Source organism: Fukomys damarensis, unplaced genomic scaffold (assembly GCF_012274545.1).
Source record: "Fukomys damarensis isolate Sample0158 unplaced genomic scaffold, DMR_v1.0_HiC HiC_scaffold_37, whole genome shotgun sequence".
Classification (NCBI taxonomy): Eukaryota; Metazoa; Chordata; class Mammalia; order Rodentia; family Bathyergidae; genus Fukomys; species Fukomys damarensis.
The window spans coordinates 29,058,860-29,081,909 of NW_022900949.1; the positions used below are offsets into that span (position 1 = coordinate 29,058,860).

Here is a 23,050-nt window from a genome sequence, read left to right on the forward strand (position 1 = left end):
TGCTATTATTAGTCTTTTTATGTAAATATAAATATATATATATAATATATATAAATTGAATTTTGGGAAACTTTAACAGTGCTGTCAACTTTGGAAAAAGTTATCCCAATTTACTGTGTTGAGTTGGCATTGTACAGAAATGGACAACCATACTGGTCTAGAAATGTTAATTTTTTTATTTTTAATTTTTCCATTGGTACATGGGTAATGCATTGTACTAAATATGTAAGGTCGTATCTTTGTGGGTTTGATTACAGAAACTAAAAAGTATTCTCTAAATAAAGAAAAAAAAGAATAAGATAAGACTACAAGAGCAAGAAGCAATTTAAGTATGTTAAGGGACCATTTTCATCTTCAGAATTAAGGATTATTTTAATTTTACATCATTGCCTTTTCTCTTTTACTTTGCTTTTTAGTTTTATTTTAGGATTCCCTATTTTTAATGTTCATACAGAGATTTCTTTAACTGAAATACCGAATAGTTTCTCTGGTGTGGATAACTATAATAGTACACAAGATCCTAATGAGATAATTAATAATGTGAAATAGGAAGTAAAGGGGTAAAGGTGTAGGGAAAGTGGGAAGGGTGGGGGAAAGGTAATAAGGGAGAGGAAAAAAAATGAGAAATTGAATAAATGGAAATAAAGTTTTTGTAAATGGGGAGGGAAGGAGGGGGTGAAGGGAGGGCAGGGACAAGGGGAAAAAATGAGAATTAAGACCTATTATGTAAAGGTACAAGATCCCAATGATGAATGTAACTGTATTGTATGCCTAGATTGCACCAATAAACTTAATTAAAAAAAAAAAAGACAACAGAGTAAAAAGACAACCAATAGGAGAAAATATTTACAAGCTGGTGCTGCAGCATAATACCAGCTACTCAGAGGCTGAGGTAGGAGGATAAGAGCCTGCCTCAAAATAAAATACAAATGAATGAGGGTATAGCCCAGTGGTAGAGTGCTTATATAGTATGCATGAAGTTCTGAGTTCAATCCCCAGTAACACAAAACAACATACAAACCAACCTCATTAAAAAATGGGCAAAGGATGGGGCCAGGGATTTAGCTCAGTGGTTCTGCCACCTGCTCCACAAGTGCAAAGACCCAAGTTCAATCCCAGGTATCCCCCCAAAAATGGGCAAAGGATTTGGACAGACATTTCCCCAAAGCAGCACAGGAAAATAAGCACATGATAAGGCTCAGCACCATTAATCAGGAGGCAAACACAAATCAAACTCTGAGACATCACTTACCCATTAGGACAACTACATGGATGCAGTAAGGTCTTCATTAGGGTTGGAGGAAATTGGACCTTCTACAATGGTCCTGGGGATGTGAAAGGGTACAGCCACAGTGTAAAACAGTAGGGCAATTCCTCCAAAAATAAAAAATAGGATTACCATATGATTTAGTAATTCCACTTCTGGGTTTACATTCACCAACTATAGAAATGATCCCTGAAAGTATAGCCTTTTCTGGGTATATATTCAAAAGAGAGTCTTGAAAAGATATTGTATACCCACAATCCTGGCAGCTTTACTCTTAAGAGCTCAAAAGTAGAAGCGTCCATGGGGAAATGGAAGGATAAGCACAATGTGGTATAGAAATGCAATGAAGCATTAATCAGCCCTAACAGTGAAGGTAACTGACACATGCTGTACCATGGATGAACCTTATGTTGAGTGAAATAAACTCATTCTGAAAAGACAAATGTTCCATCACTCCAGTTATCTGAGGTACTTACAGTAGACAGAAGTCACAGACAGGAAGTAGAACAGTGCTGCCAGGAAGGGGACAGTGCCCTGTGCTGTTGACTAATTCATCTCAAGATGCAAAGGGTTATGGGAATGGTGGGGATAGCTGCAGAACAGTATGAATGTGCTCAACATCACTGAATTACACACTCAAAAAGGGCTAAGAGGGAGGGCAGGGGTATGGGGAAAAAATGAGAACCAAGACCTGTCATGTAAAGGTGCAAGATCCCAATGATGAATGTACTATTGTATACCTAAAATGTACCAATAAACTCAATGAGAAAAGAAACGGGCTAAGACAGACAATGTGATAGCAAGTATTTACCATGATTTTTTTAAAAAGAAAAATCTACATAAACATTTTGCAAGATGAGTTGTAAAAATCAGACAGGACCAAAGTGATAGAGAATCAAATATTAATTTTCCAAAGGCAACTTAATCACTTCATAAAGTTTAAAAAAACAACAATAGCCAAGCATGCTTGGAATCTCAGCATTCTAGGAGGCTGAGGCAGGAAAATCACAAGTTTCAGCATAACCCCAGCAACTTAGTTACTTAGCGACTCCTACACAGTGCATTTATCTAAGGAGCAGAAGGAACGAAATGGAAATGGAAAGAACAATCTTTTCAGCCAGTGGTGCCAGCACAACAGACGTCCAACTCAATAAAAGAGCTCTAACTACAAACTCACACCGTGCATGTGTGAATCATGGACCTAATAAACACACAGTGCAAGACAACAAAACTTTTAGGTGACAGGAGAAATTTTAGGTAAGCTTCAGAACATGGAAAAAGAAGCCACAAACAGGAAGAAAATACCTATTAAACATGTGCTAGCCAGGCATGGTGGCACACGCCTGTAATCCCAGCACTTGGGAGGCTGAGGCAGGAGGATCGCTGTGCATTTGAGAACAGCCTGGGCTACATAGTGAGTTCCAGGTCAGTCTCAACTACATAGTGAGACCCTGTCTCAAAAAAACAAAACAAAACAAAACAAAACAAAACACATGCTAAAAGTCTGAAGGTACGGGAGTGTCTGTGTTCCAGGGACTCTCTAAGCCAAGCAGTATAACACAGAGAGGTCAGAGATGCAAACACTAACTCTAGACTCTTAGAAACTACAAAATATAAACAGCCTGTCTGTGTCTAGGTAATGAGATAATGATGAGAAAAAAAGATGAAGAAATTAAGAGAAATGGCAACCACTTACAAACTTATGAAACGGACATGGAACTGGATTCCAATTCAAACTGTAAAATGCAATGATCAGGGAACATTAGGTTGTTGATGATATTAAAGGAATGTTAAGGATTTTCTTTAAAAAAAAGCATCTCTATCTTTCATGCATAAATACAAAGAGATAAACTACTTAACCTAAAATCAGAAAATAAGGAGACAAAAATAAGTTGATGAATCTAAAGTTGGATAAAAGGTACATGGAGTAATTATACTATTCTAATCTCTTCCATACTTTCAATTTCTATGATAATTTTTTAAAATATGGCAACAAGACCCCATAGGTCAGCATAATGTGTAAAAGCATAAAACAAAATCAATAATATAAATAATGAAACACTGATCCCACTCTTTACTTCTGCTCCTTTATCTTGGCTAATGGGTACCATTAGCACCTTTCCAGCATCAGAATCAAGGGTGCCTGCAGCCTGCAGTCATCTCAACTCCAACTCTGAGCAATCTTACAACAATCTGTCAGTTTATCAGGAAGACAGATCCCTTTCACTTCAAATCGTATTCACTACTACAACTATTTGATCATAAGAAGGCGTCACAGAAAAAAACCAATGGGCTTCTGAAACCACTTCCCAGATCTGTTCTGACCTGGAACTCTGGTGCTGTTATCACTCAGTTCTGCTCCTGCCTGGACAGCGAGAGAACACACTCAAGACCAGCTTTCATTCTACTCCCGCTATGTTCTCAATCTACCTGCCAGACACTATACAGTTAATGTTTTGCAAACTTCACTTTCATGTTTTTATTATATCTTCTTGTCTTAGAAACATTTCAAGAGTTACCATTTGACGACAAAATTAAGGTTAAATTTGCTATGTTTTAAAAACTATCCATAATGTGGCCTTATTTATTTTCTCTCCATTCCTTTCAAAGCATCACCGATTCCAATCATAGCTGCTGCTTTCCTGTCCCGTTCCTAAGTCTACAGTACACCTATGAAAGCCTGAGTTCAGAGATGTCTTCTGTAACCATACCAACTGGGCTTCATCCCCTTATTCAAACCTCACAACATCCTGCGTGTCTTTTTTACTTTGAAAATTTTATGTTGTATAATGATTTGAGTCTGTCGCGCTCCATCCCCACTTAGGCTCTATATGTCCATTTTTGCTCTTTACTACCATCCCAAAAAGAGCACAGACATTGTAAAAACGCACGTGACTGGTGAATGAAGGAACATTACCATTTACCTCTTTCCTGTGCATTTCACACTAGTCTATACCACACAGCTTACCACTCACTCCATTATTCACTGTTTCTTGCATTTGGTTTTGTCTGCCCAACCAGCATAAGCTCTTCTATAGTCCCACAGCCTCTGACAAGGCACACAGACTGAATAAACACTTGGTAGCCACTGGTAAGTGCAAAATGGAAAAATGTACCTTTCTAACAGAAAGTTTTCATCACTGCCCAAACTCCCTGGCCCCTGCCTGACACCACTTACCTGTGTAAAAGAAGGACATTTATGTATATGTAAGGATGATTATGCTATAGACTGCTGGTTGCTAAACAAAATCCACTTTCTCTACTCCCCAATCACATAGCCAGATTATAAATCCTAGCCTCCCTTCAGTAAAATCATGCATTGAGCTGGAGCTTGAGCTAGGGAAGGGGATGAGTGCGGAGTGTACATTTCAGGTCTGTCCATAAAAGCCTCCCATACATGTATCTTTTCCTCCCCTTCCAACTCACCAAAATGGGATAACCACTGGGCACAGTGGGAAATGAGTGCGGTGTACATTTCAGGTCTGTCCATAAAAGCCTCCCATACATGTATCTTTTCCTCCCCTTCCAACTCACCAAAATGGGATAACCACTGGGCACAGTGGGAGCTCCACTCAGCCAATTTTAATTTCCAACCTATGGTCACTTCTGGCCCGTTGAGAAGTACAATTTTAAAATAAAAGTACTATAATCACTTTGTAAAGTGTATTTAATAATACCAAATCAACCTAGTCATTCAACTGCTGTAATAAAGAGGTTGGGGCAGGGACTTAGCTCAATGGTACTGTGCTTGCTAAGCACACAAGGACCTGGATCTGATCCCCAACACTGAAAAACAACTGCTGATACAATTACGTCAATGACATACCTGAGTATGTTACCTACTATACTTTTAAAAACACAAACTACTGGTTAACAGTCAGAAATTTTTCTTTTTCCTCCATAAACTTGTATTTGAATTCTGTATTTCCTAAAAATTTTATACTACAACATTCTTGTACTTGAAATTATTCTATCATACTACTCTGAAACAAAAAGATGCATATAAATTGAAAACTTCATGTGTTAACAATACAATTGCCTAAAACAAAATGTTACAAATTGTGATTTTTACAACCTAAAAAGATTTAATTGGATACATCTCTTATAAGATAAATGGAACTCACTTTTAAGTCTTAGATTTTTCTTAATTGATCTTCTAGGACATTTAATACTGAAATACCCTTGCCTTCATATTCCTGGCTTCCCTACTACCCACTCCAATCACTCACTCTCTTCTACTTAGCCTTTTCTCCTGCTAGCACTTACTGTTGCGCTGTGCAGCCCTGTTTTTTCTTTTACTCTCCACATAGCCTGATGCTCCCTAGTGGTTCCATCTAGACCCATGGTTTTTCACTACTTCCAACCGGCTTCCCTGTGAGCTCCTCCTCCAGGTAACCAGTGGGGATTTTGATTACAAACATGACCAAGAACTGAACAGTTTTTAGCCCAAACTAGTTATTCCTTCTACATTCTTCCTCTAGCATCTAGAGGTAAGTATGGGATTTTTTTTCCACTACCTCAAAATTTGGCTGAAGTGGAACCCCAAAGCTGAAAACAATAAGCTCCTCTACAATCTAAAAAGGATGTGATATCCACGCCAGATTTACGAAAGACGACCTCCCTATCACTTACCTCCTACCTGTTAAAAAAAAAAAGTCAGAGGGCCAGGGTTTCAGCTCAGCAGCACAGTGCCTGTCTGGCAAGTGTGATATCCTGAGTTCAATCCCTGGTAACAAAAAAAGTCAGAAACAGCACTCATAAATGTGGAGAATACTAGGGCTATAGGGCTTCCCATCTCAGTGAAAACAAACTCAGGGCTTCTCCAAAAAACCTCTGGGACAGACTGGGTGACAGTTTAAGGGGAAAATGACACGCAAATCACCAGGTGACGCTATAGGGCTTCCCATCTCAGTGAAAACAAACTCAGGGCTTCTCCAAAAAAACCTCTGGGACAGACTGGGTGACAGTTTAAGGGGAAAATGACACGCAAATCACCAGGTGACATCCAAATCACCAAGAAGTAAGAAAACTTAAGGCCATCTGGGTGCAGCCACCAGAAATAAACACAGTGAGTGTTCTCGGGAATACAGAGTATGTGAACAGATACTGTCCCAGCCTAGAAAATTCTGCAAGAACAAAGACAGGTGGCGCTGTCACAGTGGTAGGAAAGGACAGGGCACAGCAGTCAGGCAAGCTGCACGTCTGAACTGAGTCCTCTAGGTTCTGCTAGCCAGCAGGTCTGCAAGAGCACAAGGCATCTGGGCAGGACCCAGCCAAAACATGAGCCTTCCAAGGTAAAGCACAATGCAGGGGCAGGCACAGAGCGGACTCAGGTGACAAGAGCTGTGGGAGGTCAGTGTGTCTACCACCTCACCAACAGGCCCCAAAGTCATCCCGTGTGCACATCTCTGCTAATCCACGTTTGGACATGTGCCACATAGACACAGTTAGAGTACAATTTTGCCCTTTCTCTTCTAGTCTTCCTTCCAACTGGAACCAAAAACAGCAGAGGACTGGAAGGGAAAAAAAGAGGTCCTGCACTTCCCATTGCAGATTCCTGAAGAAAGATCCAACTATGGATGGCAAGCACTCAACTCCTGCTGAAATCATTCCATTTCAGGGAAAAAAAAAAAAAACACTATACAGGTAGACACACACTTTAATAAACTCTAAGCAACATCATAGTCATGCATTTAATTAAAATCTCATAAAAGCAGAAATTAGCAGCTGGACTTTTTTTAAAATGTAAGGCAAATGTTTATTCTATTTACAAGCAGCCATAAATCAAGAAAGAAGGCAGGTTCAAAGGGCAATGTGTTTCCAGGGTCATAAAGGCTGGCTCCTTACAGGGTAATAATGTTTGGCTTTCCAACTCAATCATGTGATTTAAAATATGCCTTAAGCCATTTTATATGCTGGAACAATGACATCTGTATGTTTCAGGAAAGTGAGAGGTAAAATAAAAATAATTTACCTGAGAGTAAAATAATACTCTGCCATCTAGAGATGAAAACAAATTTTGAAAAGCTATTGAATGCTTTGAACAAAAAGTACTTAAGTTTCAATAACACCAATAATATAGTCGCCAGTATCTAACAGCAATTTCTAGTATTCTCGGTCTTATTATCCAGCAAAAACTCAAATCTCTATTTAAAAGTTGCTTTAATATTTTATATTTGTATTTATATTTATATATTATAAATTTATATTTTATATGTGCCTCACCCAAAGACAACAATTTTGCTATATACCATTCAAAAAACTTTTACTGAATCCACACTCATATGGGCCAAAGAAAACATCTTAATATATAAAATTATTATGTTACCATGTGTTTAAGTTTTTTACCTGTCAAAAATCTTTAATTACTAAATTAATGTAGTATTCACTGAGTGGCCACTATTTGCTTGGAAACAGATGAAAATCAAAAATCTGAAGTGACTAGTAACAAAAAAAACATCAATCAAAAATCTGATACTTGTAACTGATTTTTTTTTTACCTTATTTGGAGATTTCAAAGGTGAGATGGCAATTTTATTTGGTGTCTGGGATGTAGAATTTAAAGCTGATCCAATAATACCACTTTCAGATATTGTTATGGTCTTTGATGGTGTTCCAGGAGTAGATTGTGAAAGAACTCTACCTGCAAATGAGAGGCAGCACATCAGTTTGACTTCCCACAACAACAGTATAACATCTGTGTGACAACAGTCTACACCTGCAAAGACTTCAGCACATGTTTACTATTTCATACACATGAACACAGAATTTTAAATATTTAGCTGAGACCCTAATAAGCTGTGGTGAACTGAAGCAGAAACAAAGCCACGCTTCTTAGTAATTCTGTACTAGTATCAGTTTATACAGTCTACACAAACAGTTCTGATATTCTCATCAGTGTTGTTACATTCTTGCCATCAGGAAGCAGGAGCAGAACAAAGCGATGCACCTGTGTGACACAGCTCCTGAAAGTCAGGAGGACTTGAATCCAAGTCTTAAAATTTCAACCTCTGTATTCTACTATACTCTAGTAGTTTTGCTATTTGAACCTAACTCAATGTAAAATTCCAACCCACACTCAAAAACATTATTGGATGCACTAACTTGAACACTGTCAAGCTGAATCCTTCCTGTCTGATTTCAGGCTGCCAAGATGGGGGAAAAGTTTCTGCTAGCTGCCTTCACCAGATTACGTACTGTGTTCCCTCCTGGACAATGTCCCTCAAGAATAACACTGTAAACCTATAGTGTTATCTAGATAGCTTAGAGAAGTGGAACTCATACTACAATGAAGAGGAAGAGCAGTAACTTTTATTCTAGGCGAGAAAGGAATACAAAGACATAACAAGGCTCTAAATTCTGTGGTAATTTATGTAGCAGGTTATTATTGCCATTTGCTAAGTATTAGTTCTCCTCCAGACTGGGCACAAGGCAAAACTGTCCTGGCACCAACTAGCTGACACCCCATCCAATCTTGTAGCTAAATTAGGGTCATAGGACTACTTCCGCACAGTGGGCTTTGGGTAAACATTCAGGTATCATTTCTTGCCTATGTAAGATGTCCCAAAACCCTCGTTTCCCTGCCATTGAGATGGTGGCTCCATCCATCAGCCTGCATCCTTGAGTGACCATTAAGAGAAGAACTTTCTTTTGAATGCAAAGGGACATGTAGATAATCATTTTAATGCTTTGAAGATTTGGAGACATTTATTTTGTCAGCTGAAGAATTAGAACCAATATGTATCATACCACATGTATAGAAACAGAAAAACATTAGCTAAGCACTAAGAAAGAACTGTAAATTTATAATTAAAATGACTATTTCAACACAAGTGAATTACAAGTGTAGCAGGTTACACGACCAAATACATTGGCTAAAGAGGGATGTATCTAAGTAGAGAAGGCAAATAACTATATTATCTCTAAAGTCCCCTCCAGCCTTTAGACACTTCAACTAAACTTAGACACATGGAGAAAGGAAAGGCAGATGAGAAAGAGTGAAAGAAAGAAAGGACTTTCTCTTTAGACAGAAAAAGAGAACTATCACTTGGCAACTTCTGAGCTTTTTTTTCTGATAACAAGGCCAAAGCATACATAGTCTCATTTAAAGTTAATGAAAGTTACCCTCATTTATGAATTTTTAAATATTTTAAATATAATTTTCAAAATTGCAGTGCCCATAATTAATGACATATTAATTCCAGCTGAATGTTCTACTGAGTTTCTGTTTTAACCTGAATTACATCACAAGTAAATGAAGACAATTCCATGTAAATGAAATGAATCTACAGCAAATATTTTAAGAAAATGAGCCTACAGTGTTGAGGCTGCTGAAAGTGACAAGTTTGTCTATTCTAGTTTCCAAAGCTAATGCCTGCAAGATAAAGCCCTAATAACACAGTTAAGAAACTATTGTCCAAAAAGACAGTTTTATTAAATGCTCACTGTTTATACTTATCACTATAATTTCATGTTTATTTGTCAGGTATTACATATCTTTCAGAAAATGTTCTTATAGAAAACCCTCAGTTCCTGAGTATAATTAATACCAGGAAAAAGCCACTTCATGTGTATTTACTTAAAACAGGAACAAATATTTCACTGTAAGTAGCAAAGAAAATTTAAAGTAAAATTTTCATTTCTTTTTTGGTTTGTATTTTGTTTGTTTGTTTTTTGTTTTGTTTTTTGGTTCCAGGGATCAAACTCAGGACCTTGCACTTGCGAGGCAGTGGCACCACTGAGCTAAATCCCCAGCCCTTGCTCGTATTTTTCAAAAATCCAATTTGTAATTTAAATACATTTTTAGTATGAACAAAACAAAGAAGCTGTTGATTTAGGGAGAAGAGCAGTATCTTCTGAAAATCTGTATGCCGGCACAGTGACAAAATCTGTTTGATGGGCAGAGGATGATCATACTGAAAGTCATTTCTGCCAAAATATCTGAAGATTTCATCAATTTTCCCAAGAAAACTCGAGGCAAAAACTCAAGGTATTCTTTCCGAAGAATCTGCTTAGTTTTCCTCCAAAGAGTATTTCTGATGATCTAATATCCAAATACTTAACTCTGCAGACAGATTCACACAATACTCAAGTTACATGATTTCACCTTGAAATCAATTTACAAACCACACATGTTCCACATTGGGCCTTCTCTAAAAATCAAAAGCAACACACTCCAAAGCCTCAAATGGAGGCCATCATATCTAAGTAAGGACAAATTCTTTAAGGGGTAGGTGGCATTTACATTTTACAGAAAGAAAATGAATAAATAACCTATTTAAGATCACGGAGAAAATCAACAGAAGAGCCATGAATAAAATCCAAATCTTCTAATAGCTCCTATCATATTACTAGAGAGACTTCATTCAATAATACATAATCACTGAACCACATTAGAAAGTATACAAAACATAAAAGAACTATTATCAATATAATAAATACACATACAAAATGTAATTATTATTCTGCTTTTTTTTAAAAAAAAAAAGGAAATTGTGACAACATGCTATGAACCATATGGATCTCAAGGACATTAGGGTAAGTAAAATAAGCCAGTCATAAAAATACCAATATTACATGATTTTACTTGTATGAAGCACACAGAGTTAAAAAGTAGAATGGTGGTTGCCAGGGCCTGGGGTGAGGGAGGAATAGGGAATTACTGTTTAATAACCTTTGCAAGATGAACAAACTTCTAAGGATGGATAGGATGATGGTTGCACAACAATATGAATATACTTAATGCTACTGAATTGTATTCTTAAATGCCAAGTTTTAAAAAGTTAATTTCAAAAGCACAACTAGACAGCAAACTAAAAAACTACCGTCAAGAAAACTAGAAAAATCAAGGGGAGGGCCAGGGATTTGGCTCAGTGGTGCCACCACTTGCCTCGCAAGCGCAAGGACCAGAGTTTGATCCCTGGTACCAAAAAACAGAATGGAAAATCAAGGGACTGGAGGGAAGCTCAGTGGTAGAGCACTGGCTTAGCATGATCAAGATCCTGGGTTCAATCCCAAGCACCACAAAAACCACCAACGAAACAAATAAATAAAATACAGGTGGTCTCTGACAATGATTTGACTTGTGATTTTTTGCAGGGCATGGTGGTACATACCTGTAATCCCAGCACTCAGGAGGCTGAGGAAGGAAGACTGCCATACATAGCAAGATCCTACCTCAAAAATCAAAGGGGTTGGGGGGGATATCACAAAGCCAAGTATGGTGGTTTCATGCCTATAACCCCAATGTGTAGGAGCCTTAGGCAGAAGGATCACAAGTTCAAGGCCAGCCTGGGCCACATAGCAACAGCAAGATCCTATCTCAAAAAGCCAAAAGAAAAGGAAAGGGAAAAAGAAAAGAAAATCACAACTGCAGTAGTGGAGACAGGTAAGAAAAGCTGTGTTAAAATACAATGTGACTAGGGCCAGGGATTTAGTTCAGCAAGTGCAAAGTCCTGAGTTCAATCCCTGGTACCCAAAACAAAAATACAATATGACTAATTCATTTGACTTATTCAAGTCAAAAGCTAGTGTAAAATTTAATAAAAGTTTAATTAAAGAAAAGTATTTGATAGATAAAATCAAGTTTTATGGGAATGCACAGGAAATGGTTAAAAATAGAGTACCTGACTAAACCTAAGAACCAAACTTTCTAATCCAAAAGATAAAATAGTTGCATTAGCCAAGAGGCACAGCAAAGAAAAGCATTCCATGTAAAAGGAAAAGCCAAGTTCCTAAATCCTAAATCTAAACATGATCATTTGGTGAGCTCTTAAAAATAAGTTTGCTCAGTTTTGGACCTGATGGGAGGTGAATGAAAAAGGTATATAAAAAATCATAAATACTTTGAAGTTAAGTACTGGCATTTGAGCTCAATCCTGATGGATGGAGGCCAAGAAAATGTTAAGTAAGGTGTATCAAGATCAGATCTACATTTTAGAAAAACCACATATATACAAACCCTTTTTAAAATTTATAATTTTTGAGCCAGAGTTTCACTAAATTGCCATGCTGGACTCAAGCTTGTGATCCTCCTGCCTCATCCAACCATACTGGGTTGACTGGTGTGTGACACAATGTTTAAAAGGCTTTACAGAATAGTTAAAAGGAGATATTATCCCTCCAAACTGAATTTAATGCTAACAATTCTTGTGAAATTTATAAAAGTCTATCTTATGCATTCTGGCATGGTCTGCACATTATGAAAGACCTAGAGACCACATATCCCATCCATAATCACCCCTGATAGTCATGGTGACCTCATGACACAACCCAAAATTCGTTCAGGGGCTGAAAATGTAGCTCAGTAGTAGAGAGCCCAACATGCACGAGATTCTGGGTTCAATCCCAAGTACCAAACAAAAATAATAATTCAGACACCTCTGCAAACACAACTGATTGGCATACAATAACTAAAAATTCTCAGGGACTTTCTAGACTCAAGCAGTAAAAATATTTGCACTGAGACATCATTTTGGGGTAATTTCCTCTACTACTCCAAAACCTCCCCAGGGATTATTGGCTCTGGTCCATCAGTACTTCCAACTCTTGCTCACTTTAACACCAACTGCAATCTACTCCCTGAACAACCCCAAATCCACACTCTCACCTTTCCTCTGGAGCCATGCCACCATCCTGTGACAGCCCTCAAGATCTCTGCCTCTTTCATCCCCACAAGTCTCTCTTGAGGGCCAAAAGAGAAAGAACATTCAACCCTCCAGGGCCATTAACTTCATCCTCAACATCTCACTCGGCCTCCCACATACAATCCAAACCTCAGGAAAATGACTAATGATTGCCACTGACTTCAGAGCTGCCAAATGCTGTCTGTAAATTTATTAAGACAGCAGCAAGTGGCTTCAGTTTTGTTTTTGTTTTTTTGTTTTGTTTTTGGTTCTTAGTGCCCTAAGTAAATGGCTTAAATATGTATGTTACAGATAATTAGCCATCTGTAATACTCTCATCAAGAATATACATTCCAGGGATCAGCTCTAAGCATTTGAAAATCTCAGTCTAAGGTCTAGCATTCTGAAATATTTCCACATAAATCCTTAGCACAATGAAAAAATAATCTTGTGAGAAAGAGTAATGTTAGAGTCATTGACCGAGTGATTTTTCTCTAGAAGAACTGCACTGCTTGGATAACTGCTTGCCAGGCAAAGAGCAAGAGAACTCATCCACGTTGAGTACAGGAAGTGGTGGTCATAAAAAGGAAGTGTACAAATCAATGGATCCAAGATTTCAAAGTAAAAAAATTGCTAGATTGGGAGTATAAAGGCAGGAAAGTTGATGAATAAAGAGAATGGAACTCCTAAAATCCAGATTTTGGGGACAGTATAGTTACTGGTGATGCCAAATTTTAAAGTATATACTAAAAGTCAATTAGGTCACATTAAAGAATGTGCTAGTAAAATATTCTACAAAAAAAAAAGTAATATTCTACTATCACTTAAGTAATTCCTATCATTGTGACAAGAGTTCCTATAGAACTGCATATAGTGTATTAAAATACAGAAACCAAATATCCAAACAGAAACCATGAAATACCATACTCCCACGTGCATGAATCTAAAGACCTATTAGACCTAGTGCAAGTGCTCCAGAGACAAACTGCTTGAGTTCCAAGCCCAGCTCTGCCACTCACTAGCAGAGTGCCTCCTTACCACACAGGCAAATTAGGGGTGTTTTAGTCCCTCATGGACCTATCAAGCAGCTTGATGAGTCACTTATAGGTAAAAAGCTAAGAAGAGCATACAGTAAATACTATCTCAGTATAACTAACTAGTATTAATGAAATTATGAAGAATTTACTAATTACATGGAAAAATTCTACCAAAACTAGAGACTAAATGGACTGATTTTGAGATGCAGTATTTTCCTTGAAGCACTCATTTATTAAGTATGACAATTTTTATGAACTAGTCTAACATTATTTTACATGCACTAAAACAACTTAAGGGAGCAGAACAGCCTTCTGTAAACCTAAAAGGTAAATATATAGCTTAATGAACTATAAAGAAATATAACCTGCAATGACTGGTGGTGATACTTGAGTTGTCTGTCCTGTAACTGCTTTACTATTAATGGGTTTTGCAAAGATCAGCTTCGTGATTACTGGGCCAGAGGTTGGTGTTCGAGGCTTCTTAGCAATCTGAAACATACAAATAACTATAAAGACCATTTGTTTCTATAAAACAGCTACTGAATCAAAATTAGACAAAAGATTCATACATCACAGTACATGTAAAACGAGCTCATTTAACAAATTATATCTATGTCACGTTAAAAACAGTTACAATGTAGCTATTCATCAAAAATGTTTATAACCCTCTTCATAAGCCTATCATAGATAATACCTTTGCATTTTATTATATATCCTATTTTAGTCGCATATATGTATATATATATATATGTATATATATACACATGATAAAAACCAAATTAATATTTAATAGTAATAAGGTTTAATGTTCAATAAAAAACACTATAAGCAGCAATATTTTTCAAATATATTTTTTGAAATTTACTTAATAATAACACAATGGAGTAAAGACAGTGCAAACAATGAGGCCATGTCAATGTACCCTTGCCCCTGAATACAAAATATAAATATATATTAAAGACAAGCTCATGATCAGATTCAAAACTTTAGATCTACAAATCAGGACTAGATAAAGGAAAAATAAAACAAGTTCAAGTCCTAGAATACAGAGAGACAAAATTGGCACAACAGTACCTGCCTCCCAAGTGCAAGGTCCTGAGTTCAATCCCCAGTACAAAAACCAACCAAAAAAATAAAAAGGAAAAGAGTGGTAGAACATGATACCAGCAAAGTCTCTGTAATGCTTAGATTGGGGGGGGAGGGTAACTGGGATCCAACTCAGGACCTTGTGCTTGTAAGGCAGGAAGCAGCACCACTGAGCTAAATCCCTAGCCCTGTAAGTGCTATTTATTAAAATACTATTTAAATTCCTCAAAGGGAAAGAGAATCTATATTTTATTCATCTTTGACCTGTAGTTATATACTGGCATACTGTCAACCTGAACTAAAATTCCCACAAGAAGGTAGAGGCATTAATGGTTTTATATCGAAATTATTCTTTTCTCTTTTTGGTACCAAGGATTGAACTTGGGACCTTGTGCTTGCAAGGCAGGAGGCAGAACCACTGAGCTAAATCCCCAGCACTACACTGAAATTATTGCCACATACAAAGACACAGCTTCTTCCAAAACACAGAAGAAGAAATTTATCTATAATCAACATCATAAAATTTTAAGATGAAGAACATTTAAATTTTGTCTTTTAATAGATATGAACATTGAGTTCCTGGAAATACAATTTACTGTTGGAAATAAGTGCTACTCAAATGACTAAACATGACCAACTGGAATGACAGAAACACATCAGAAATTGGAACACATCACGAGCCAGATAAATATAAGTCCTTTGTATTCAAATTATAAGCTATATAGCATATTATATTATATTCCAAATACATTACTTTCTTACATTTAGAACACATTACTGACACAATAAAATGTATGTGAAACAAGAATCACCATAAAACAGAGATCCATTCATATATTAAATAATACCTAGGTTGTAAAGATATTGAAATTCATAAATCATAAATTCATAATTATACTTCAGAAACTTGATGTGATTTGGGAAGACATAAAAGGAAAGTGTTTACAGACTGAAAAGTCCAAGTTGGAATTTTCACTATGCACATTTTTTTTTGGAACCGGGGATTGAACTCAACCTCGTGCTTGCAAGGCAGGTGGCAGCACCACTGAGCTAAATCCCCGGCCCTGTACATACTATTAATGATTCTGAGAGGTAGAGATAATGGCATTCCTTGAAACATATATCTAGAAAAAAACCTTAGATATAAAAATTAAGATTTAAAATATAAAGATTTTCACAATCATATGACCATATGATTATTTACTAATAAGGAAAAACTATAAAGAATATAACCAAAAGCATATTAATTATTTCAATAAACAATCTAATTTTACCCCTGTGGCTATATTTCTTTTAGTAGAGTACTGCTAAAAATATCAAATTCCAGTTTCCTTAAGGAACCTTAATTTCTTGCATTGTGAAGTCTCAATTACCCTACAAAAAAACTCTATTAAGTAAAACAAAGCATAAAGGATAATTTTTTACACATTCATCAAATCAATAAGGTAAAATTTTTAAAAGAAAATTTACATATATGGTAGACAAATATACCATTAATCCACACAAGTAATTTTTATCACTACGGTAGACAGACTTAGGAGTCAATAAAGATGCTGTCCCAGACTGCTACTTACTTTTCTCACACATAATGCACATCAATGCGGTGTGTCTATACCTGTGATTAAGTGTAAGTATACCTCATTCTTTCGTTTTTTTTTTTTTTGAAGCTAGGCCTTCTTCCACCCTTAAGTCTCAATACTCTGATTAAACTTAAGACAACAATGAAGACTATCTAGGAAAAATACCAGAAAAATCATATAAATTGTGGAATAAACCAAATTTTCCAGTGTCTAAATTAGAAAAAAGATATTTGCAGTTTTTTCACAGTGCTTCAGAGCTTCCTGTGTTACTTATAAAAGAATTTGAGTTGCCTAAAAATAACTGGACAAATAAAATAATATTCTAAATAGATTTTGTTTTGTTATTATTTTTATAAATAGTAATTATTTTCTAATAAACAAAATCCAGTTTTATAAAAGTAACAACAGTAAAACAAGTTCTAAGAATTAGACTTCAGTCTTTGTTTTTATTGTCAGTACTTAGGGAATCACAGCAGAAAACTAGAGGATACAAGTACCCCCTTATTGAAACAATATGTTTACACCATTCTCAGAAGTGAGAAACAATGACATTCTGATTTTTTTAAATGGGATGCAACTTTATAGTAAATATGTTTTTGTCACCATCAGTTAAAATGCAGTATGTTGGTAAGCTGTTTATCCTGACATTCTGATTTATCAGCTTCCTGTGAATATGATGAATATCCATCCACCTTGCTACTGCCATTCTGTAAACCAATAAAAAGAAACTTCCAAACTGAAGGTAAGATACTTCATGGTGACAGGGGTTCTCGTTCAAGGGAGCCTCAGTAAAAACAAGTAGAAGGAAGTCAGAAAAGTGAGAAATAACAAGGAACAAGAAGAGAACAATGTTTAACAGTGGCAGAGGGACATGAGCAAATCACAAGGTTTCAGAAATCCTTGCAGTTCTTAAATGCGAAGCCAATGAAAAGTAAGTATCTAATTCTTTGTCAACACAGTTAACAAAACACTGCTTGTAAATATCAGCCAAGAGTAGCTGGCTCTCACCAAACCTCCCTTATACACTCCCTTTACTACTTTAATTCGTGTTTTCTCCTTTCCTCTGAAAGGCATCTCTTTCAAACAGGGAACACATTTCTTTTCTGGTCCTAAGTGGATCACTAAGACTAGTGATGGCCTAAGAAAACTATTTCTCCATGAAAAATTGGAGTTGGGCATGGTAGTACATGCCTTTAATCCCTACACTCAGGAAGCTGAGGCAGGAGTATCACCTCGAGTTCAAGACAACTACATAGTGAGATACTATTTAAAAAAAAGGCAGAGGGCTAGAACCCATTTAATATATGTTCTGGTAACCTTCTATCTTAGGGCCTTATTCATGCTAATACTACGAAACATTTTGAAGGATTCTTATTGTTTCATGAACTATAAAGCCCAATGTATTTCTAAGATCATGTAGCCACTTCACAACGAAGAGAAAACCTGCCCAAGGTTCCACAACTAATGGGTAGTAAAGAAGTGACTGGAGCCTGACTGACCTACCTCTGAAGCTAGTACCTTATCCTCCCCGAACGTGTCACTGTCCTCACACCACGCACATTGAGTGATGACCACAGACAGAGACACGCTGCCCAGTACACACTACTGCTGCTTTTAGGAAGTGGCCTCTCAGAGCAGCAAAGTTCCCCTCTGTTACCAAAACAATTTTGTTGGTGTGGCTTTTTGATAGGCCCGCAAGTCTGCCTACGAGTGAAATATCCTTGTAACCAAACTACTAGCAAGAACAAAAGACATTTTAAAACAAAAGGCTATAGTACACTGATTTGGAATTTAACCAAAAATTAGTTTGTTCTAAGTTTTTTGGCAAAAATCTTCATAAACATTAGATGTACCACTTAAAAACAGAAAACCCCACGATTCCTTAAAGCAACATTCAAAGGAATTCAGTAATGGCTATGCAGTTAATAACCCTACACAAACACAACTATGAATCAGTTTAATGGTTTTAAACATGCATTTTAATTAATGAGCTCCCTTTTTTGTTTTCACTCTTGTTTTTTTACCTGTACTGTTTTTAACTGTTGGGTCTGAACCACAGAGGGCTGGGTTGTAGGATTAATCAGCTGGCTTCCTGGGGTCAGTGCTGAGACACCAATGACCGGTTTCGGCTCTGGCCTCCCTCCAATGGTAACTACTTTAATCTGCTGCGGTGGCAATTTAGCATCTCCTGACTGAGCCTGAGTTGTAACTTTCTGAGCCTGGGGTAGTTGGCTATGGGGTAGTGCTAAAACAATTGGTGAACCAGACTTGCCCAAAGTTGTTAAAATTAACTTCTGTCCATCTGGCTTAAGGGTCTGATTGCCAAGTTTAAGATCAGATGTCTGTGATACTTTGTTTAAAATGATCTGATTGGCTGATATAGTCACAGGAGTCTGAGCACCAAGTTTTTGAAGGCCACTTGGAAAAGTTGGTTTCACTGTATTAGAATCTGCTTTAGGAACTGTGGTGTTCACTGCAACTTGGTTAGTGTGGTTACTGTACACTGTGATGGGCTCCATGGAAATGGGCGTGGCTGCAGAGTCACCAGTAGAGTTTATGTTGACAATTTCTTCCAGTTCTGTCTCCATGGGAATTGGGGATGAAACAATAACAGCCTCAATACTATCCTCATCCACTAATGTTATCCCAGTGTCCATTATCTCCTCTGGAAGCAAGCTATTCACCTCGGCTGGCACCACCTCCATGGCCGTGTTCCTGCAGGAAGGTGATCAGGTGCTGCAAAGGTGAAGAGGAGTAAGTTACTACACATTTCCAAACAGACTTGAGACTATATATATTTTTTCTTTAAAAATATGACAAGATAACCATTTTAAAAATGGATGGAGGACATGCCTAAAGTTTGAGTAAAATGATTTTAACAAACAGCCTTCAAGAATCTGAAATGAGATGCAAAACTAGAAGCAAACATTCTTACTCATCCCTGTCAATCCACAGCAACCCCACAAACAACTGTAAGTCATATAATCACATCAAACACCGTTCTAATGTCTCTCATAAAAATTTTTATCTTTGATATGCCTGATCATCTCATTTCTTTCCAGTTTCCTTTTTCCTTCATTAACAGACTTGAAAACTAATTCACACAAAGAATTAAGAATTCAACTATTAACATAGAGGAAAAAAATCTTCAAATCTCCAATAAGCTAGGCCACTGTAGTGCTCTCTATGGTACTTTATTATTATTTTTAAAATTCATTAAATGTTCAAATTAAAGTTTCTAGGTAATCATCTTGGCAACTATAGATCAGTTTATGTGGCCCAAGTCTGATCAATTCGCTTCATACCAAGGCAATTTGTACTTGGAAAGAAGATTCTTAAATCCTTCTTGGCCATTTAAAATGTTAACTTTAAGAAGGGTCCAACCAAAGCCCATAAAGGGAAACGATAGTAATAATTAAATGGATTACAATCAGAGCAGTGATGCATTTAAGCCAATGTTCAGGCAGAACTTTCCACAAAGGAGTAAGTTTCATTATCATTATGGGTTAAAAATAGGACATAACATTTGTGATAGACTAAACAGCAGTAAATTATTTGCTCACAAAATATCAAAGGTCCTTAAGAACCAAATCAGCAATTCTTTTCTTTATTTAATGTAAAAATTCAATACTCATTCCAAGATAATGAGTAACACAAATGGTGGGCATGGTGCTGCATGGTTATAATCCCAGTGACTCAAAAGTTTGGCGTCTGCCTGGGCAACTTAGCAAGACCTTTTCTCAAAACAAAAACAAAAACAAAAACAAAGGCTGCTGATGTAACTCAGTGATAAGAGAGCTTGACTAGAGTGTGGGGTGGAGGGGGAAGACTAACACATACAAATAGCATATTATACTTACTAGTATACAACTACTGCTGTCAAAATAAACCACCAATACTGTGCACTTACTACATTGGCATCATGATGGCATTATCTGATTTATCATTATAACAACTGTGACATAAGTTATATAGTTCACGGTCATAAGTTATATATACTTCACACACAAGGAAACAGGTTCAATAATTTGCCCACAGTCACGGAGTAGTAGATGGTAGATACAGGACTGAAGCTCAAGTTTCATGATGCCAGGATTAATAAATGTAATCACATTATGTCCTCTTACATATTCACCGGTGTTCTAAATGGAGAAAAACAAGTCTGCTCCTCTGCAGTCCATCCACTCCTTATCCTGCAATCCCCCCTACAAAATCCAGACATGTCACTGTAGACTAGCTTTGCTCTGTGCTCAGACTAGCATACAAACTTACAGATGTTTCTCAGCTTATGAGGAACTTCAAATTGAGCTTACAAACTCAATTGATCCACTGTAAGTTGAAAAGGTATCATAAGCTGAAAGCATTTAACACACCTAGGCCACCAAACCTCACAGCTCAGCAACAATGCACACCATGGGGTCCTAGCTAGCTCAATTGATCCACTGTAAGTTGAAAAGGTATCATAAGCTGAAAGCACGTTTAACACACCTAGGCCACCAAACCTCACAGCTCAGCAACAATGCACACCATGGGGTCCTAGCTGTGTGTCCTGTGGGCTCCACAGCCCAGCAGACCACATGACCACTGGCCTGAGAAAAAAGCAACATTCAAAACTCCAAGAATCCTTTCCACTGACTGGTCATTTTCACAGTCAAAAAATGTGAGTGGAACTACTGTAAAGTTGGGGACTACATTGTTACTTGTAACGTAAGGAATACATACAGTATGGACTTTTTTTCTCTTAGCATGCTCTTTTGAGATTTACTGTTGTACTTATTGGTCCTGTTCCTTTGTACTGCTAAATAATAGTCCACTGTTAATGCCGTATGTTCATGGGGGAAACTGACCAGCAATTTTCCTTTAGTATCTGCCTGAGAATAATGCTAGTCTAATAAAACAAATTAGGGTGTGTTGTTAGCTCTTCAATTTTCAAGAAAGGGACTGTTTCTACATCTTTCAAAATGTTTGCTAAAGTTCACCAGTCATGCCATCTAGACATAAAGCTTTGTTATAGGAACCTTTTAGTTTTTGTCTTGAGGCAGAATCTTGCTATGCTGCCCAGGCTGGCCTTTGAACTCATGGATTCTCTTGCCTCAGCCTCCCAAGAAGCTGGGACTACAGGAGCATGCCATTATGCCTGGCTGATGGGAGAATTTAATGATCTATGATAGTTTGTGTCTTTCCTCTGAGTTGTCAAACTTAATAGCATAAAGTTATATATAATAAAGTCCTTAAAATCTTTAGAAATACCTTCTCATTCCTCATCCTGGTAATTTGTCTTCTCTTTTTCTTTTTTATTGGTCTGACTGGAGATTTATCGATTTTATTGACCTTTTCAAAGAACTGTTTTTGTCCTCACTGATTTTCTCAACAGCCCATTTTCTACTTAATTGACTGATATACTTTTCTGTTTCTTTCTGCTTATTTTAGGTCTAGTTTGTTCTTTCTAGAATTTTAACTTGGAAGCATGTGTGAGTTCAACAAACCAGCCTGTAGCCAAGGCAGGCCCACGTTGTTTCTGTACTGCTTCCACCTAACAAACTGTTTTGCTTGTTTGTTTACATTTTAAATGGGGACAACTTGGTCACAGATTATACGAGCTGCCAAGCCCAGAGTATCTGCTATCTGGCCATTTATAGAAAAAAAATTGTCAACCCCTGGTTTAGATTTTAAATCTTTCATTTGTATAGTAACCCTTTAAAATAAAGTTTCTCCCAAAGCTATTTTAAACGCCTTTCAATAATTTTAATGGTTTTATCATTCACTTAGTAAGCTTTGTAATATTGTTATTTCATGTTCAATACATGCATAATAAAGGAGACTGTTTAACCCCCAAATTTATGTAGATTTTCTAGGTATCTTATCAATTTCTAATCCAATTATATTACTTTCAGAGGACATGGTGCTTTGCAACACTTCTACATTTGAAATATGAGATTTATGACTCATATGATTTATCTAGGTGAACATTTCATGTACACTGAAAAAGAACAGGCACTCTATAGTTGCTGAGTAGTATTCTATACGAGGTATGAACAAACTTACAGTTTAAATTATAATAAAAGACAATGCCATTAACCCCCCTCAAAGTCTTTCTCTTCAATTGAAAAACCCTTATCCAACTGGTCTTGCCATTTTCTGAAGCAGTTCTGGAAGTCCTCTTTCATGAGTGTCTTTAGCTGTGCAGTGCTGGCTGCTACAGTGTCCAAAACTGATTCCCTTTCATAGTCATTCTGACTTTGGGGAAGAGCCAGAAGTCACACAGTAACAGATCTGGTGAATAAGGTGAATGAGGACACAATGTCATGTTTATACAAGCCTGCCTTTCCGTTGGATGGTGCGTGGCACCAAGCATTCACTATATTGCTGATTACACTTAACAGAGACACTCATGAAAGAACTGTTTCAAAAGTGGGAAGAGTGATAAAATGGTAGAAGTGAGAGGAGCCAGGGATG

At 37.0% G+C, this 23,050-nt stretch overlaps 1 protein-coding gene across 4 annotated transcripts in view; it reads right to left on the reverse strand.

The window, feature by feature from the left end:
* Lin54 (lin-54 DREAM MuvB core complex component) overlaps positions 1 to 23,050 on the reverse strand; it is a 62,001-nt gene that overhangs the window by 31,924 nt on the left and 7,027 nt on the right. For 2 of the 4 annotated variants that reach the window (XM_010617250.2, XM_010617247.2), the window contains exons 1-3: positions 18,619 to 19,343; positions 14,294 to 14,417; positions 7,768 to 7,910 (exon numbers count right to left, since the gene is read on the reverse strand). In XM_010617250.2, the coding sequence (XP_010615552.1) occupies positions 7,768 to 7,910; positions 14,294 to 14,417; positions 18,619 to 19,299 (948 nt within the window). In that variant the 5' untranslated portion in view covers positions 19,300 to 19,343. Of the gene's footprint in view, positions 1 to 7,767; positions 7,911 to 14,293; positions 14,418 to 18,618; positions 19,344 to 23,050 lie in introns of those variants that run through there. The other 2 variants (XM_010617248.2, XM_010617251.3) reach the window with 2 other exon arrangements.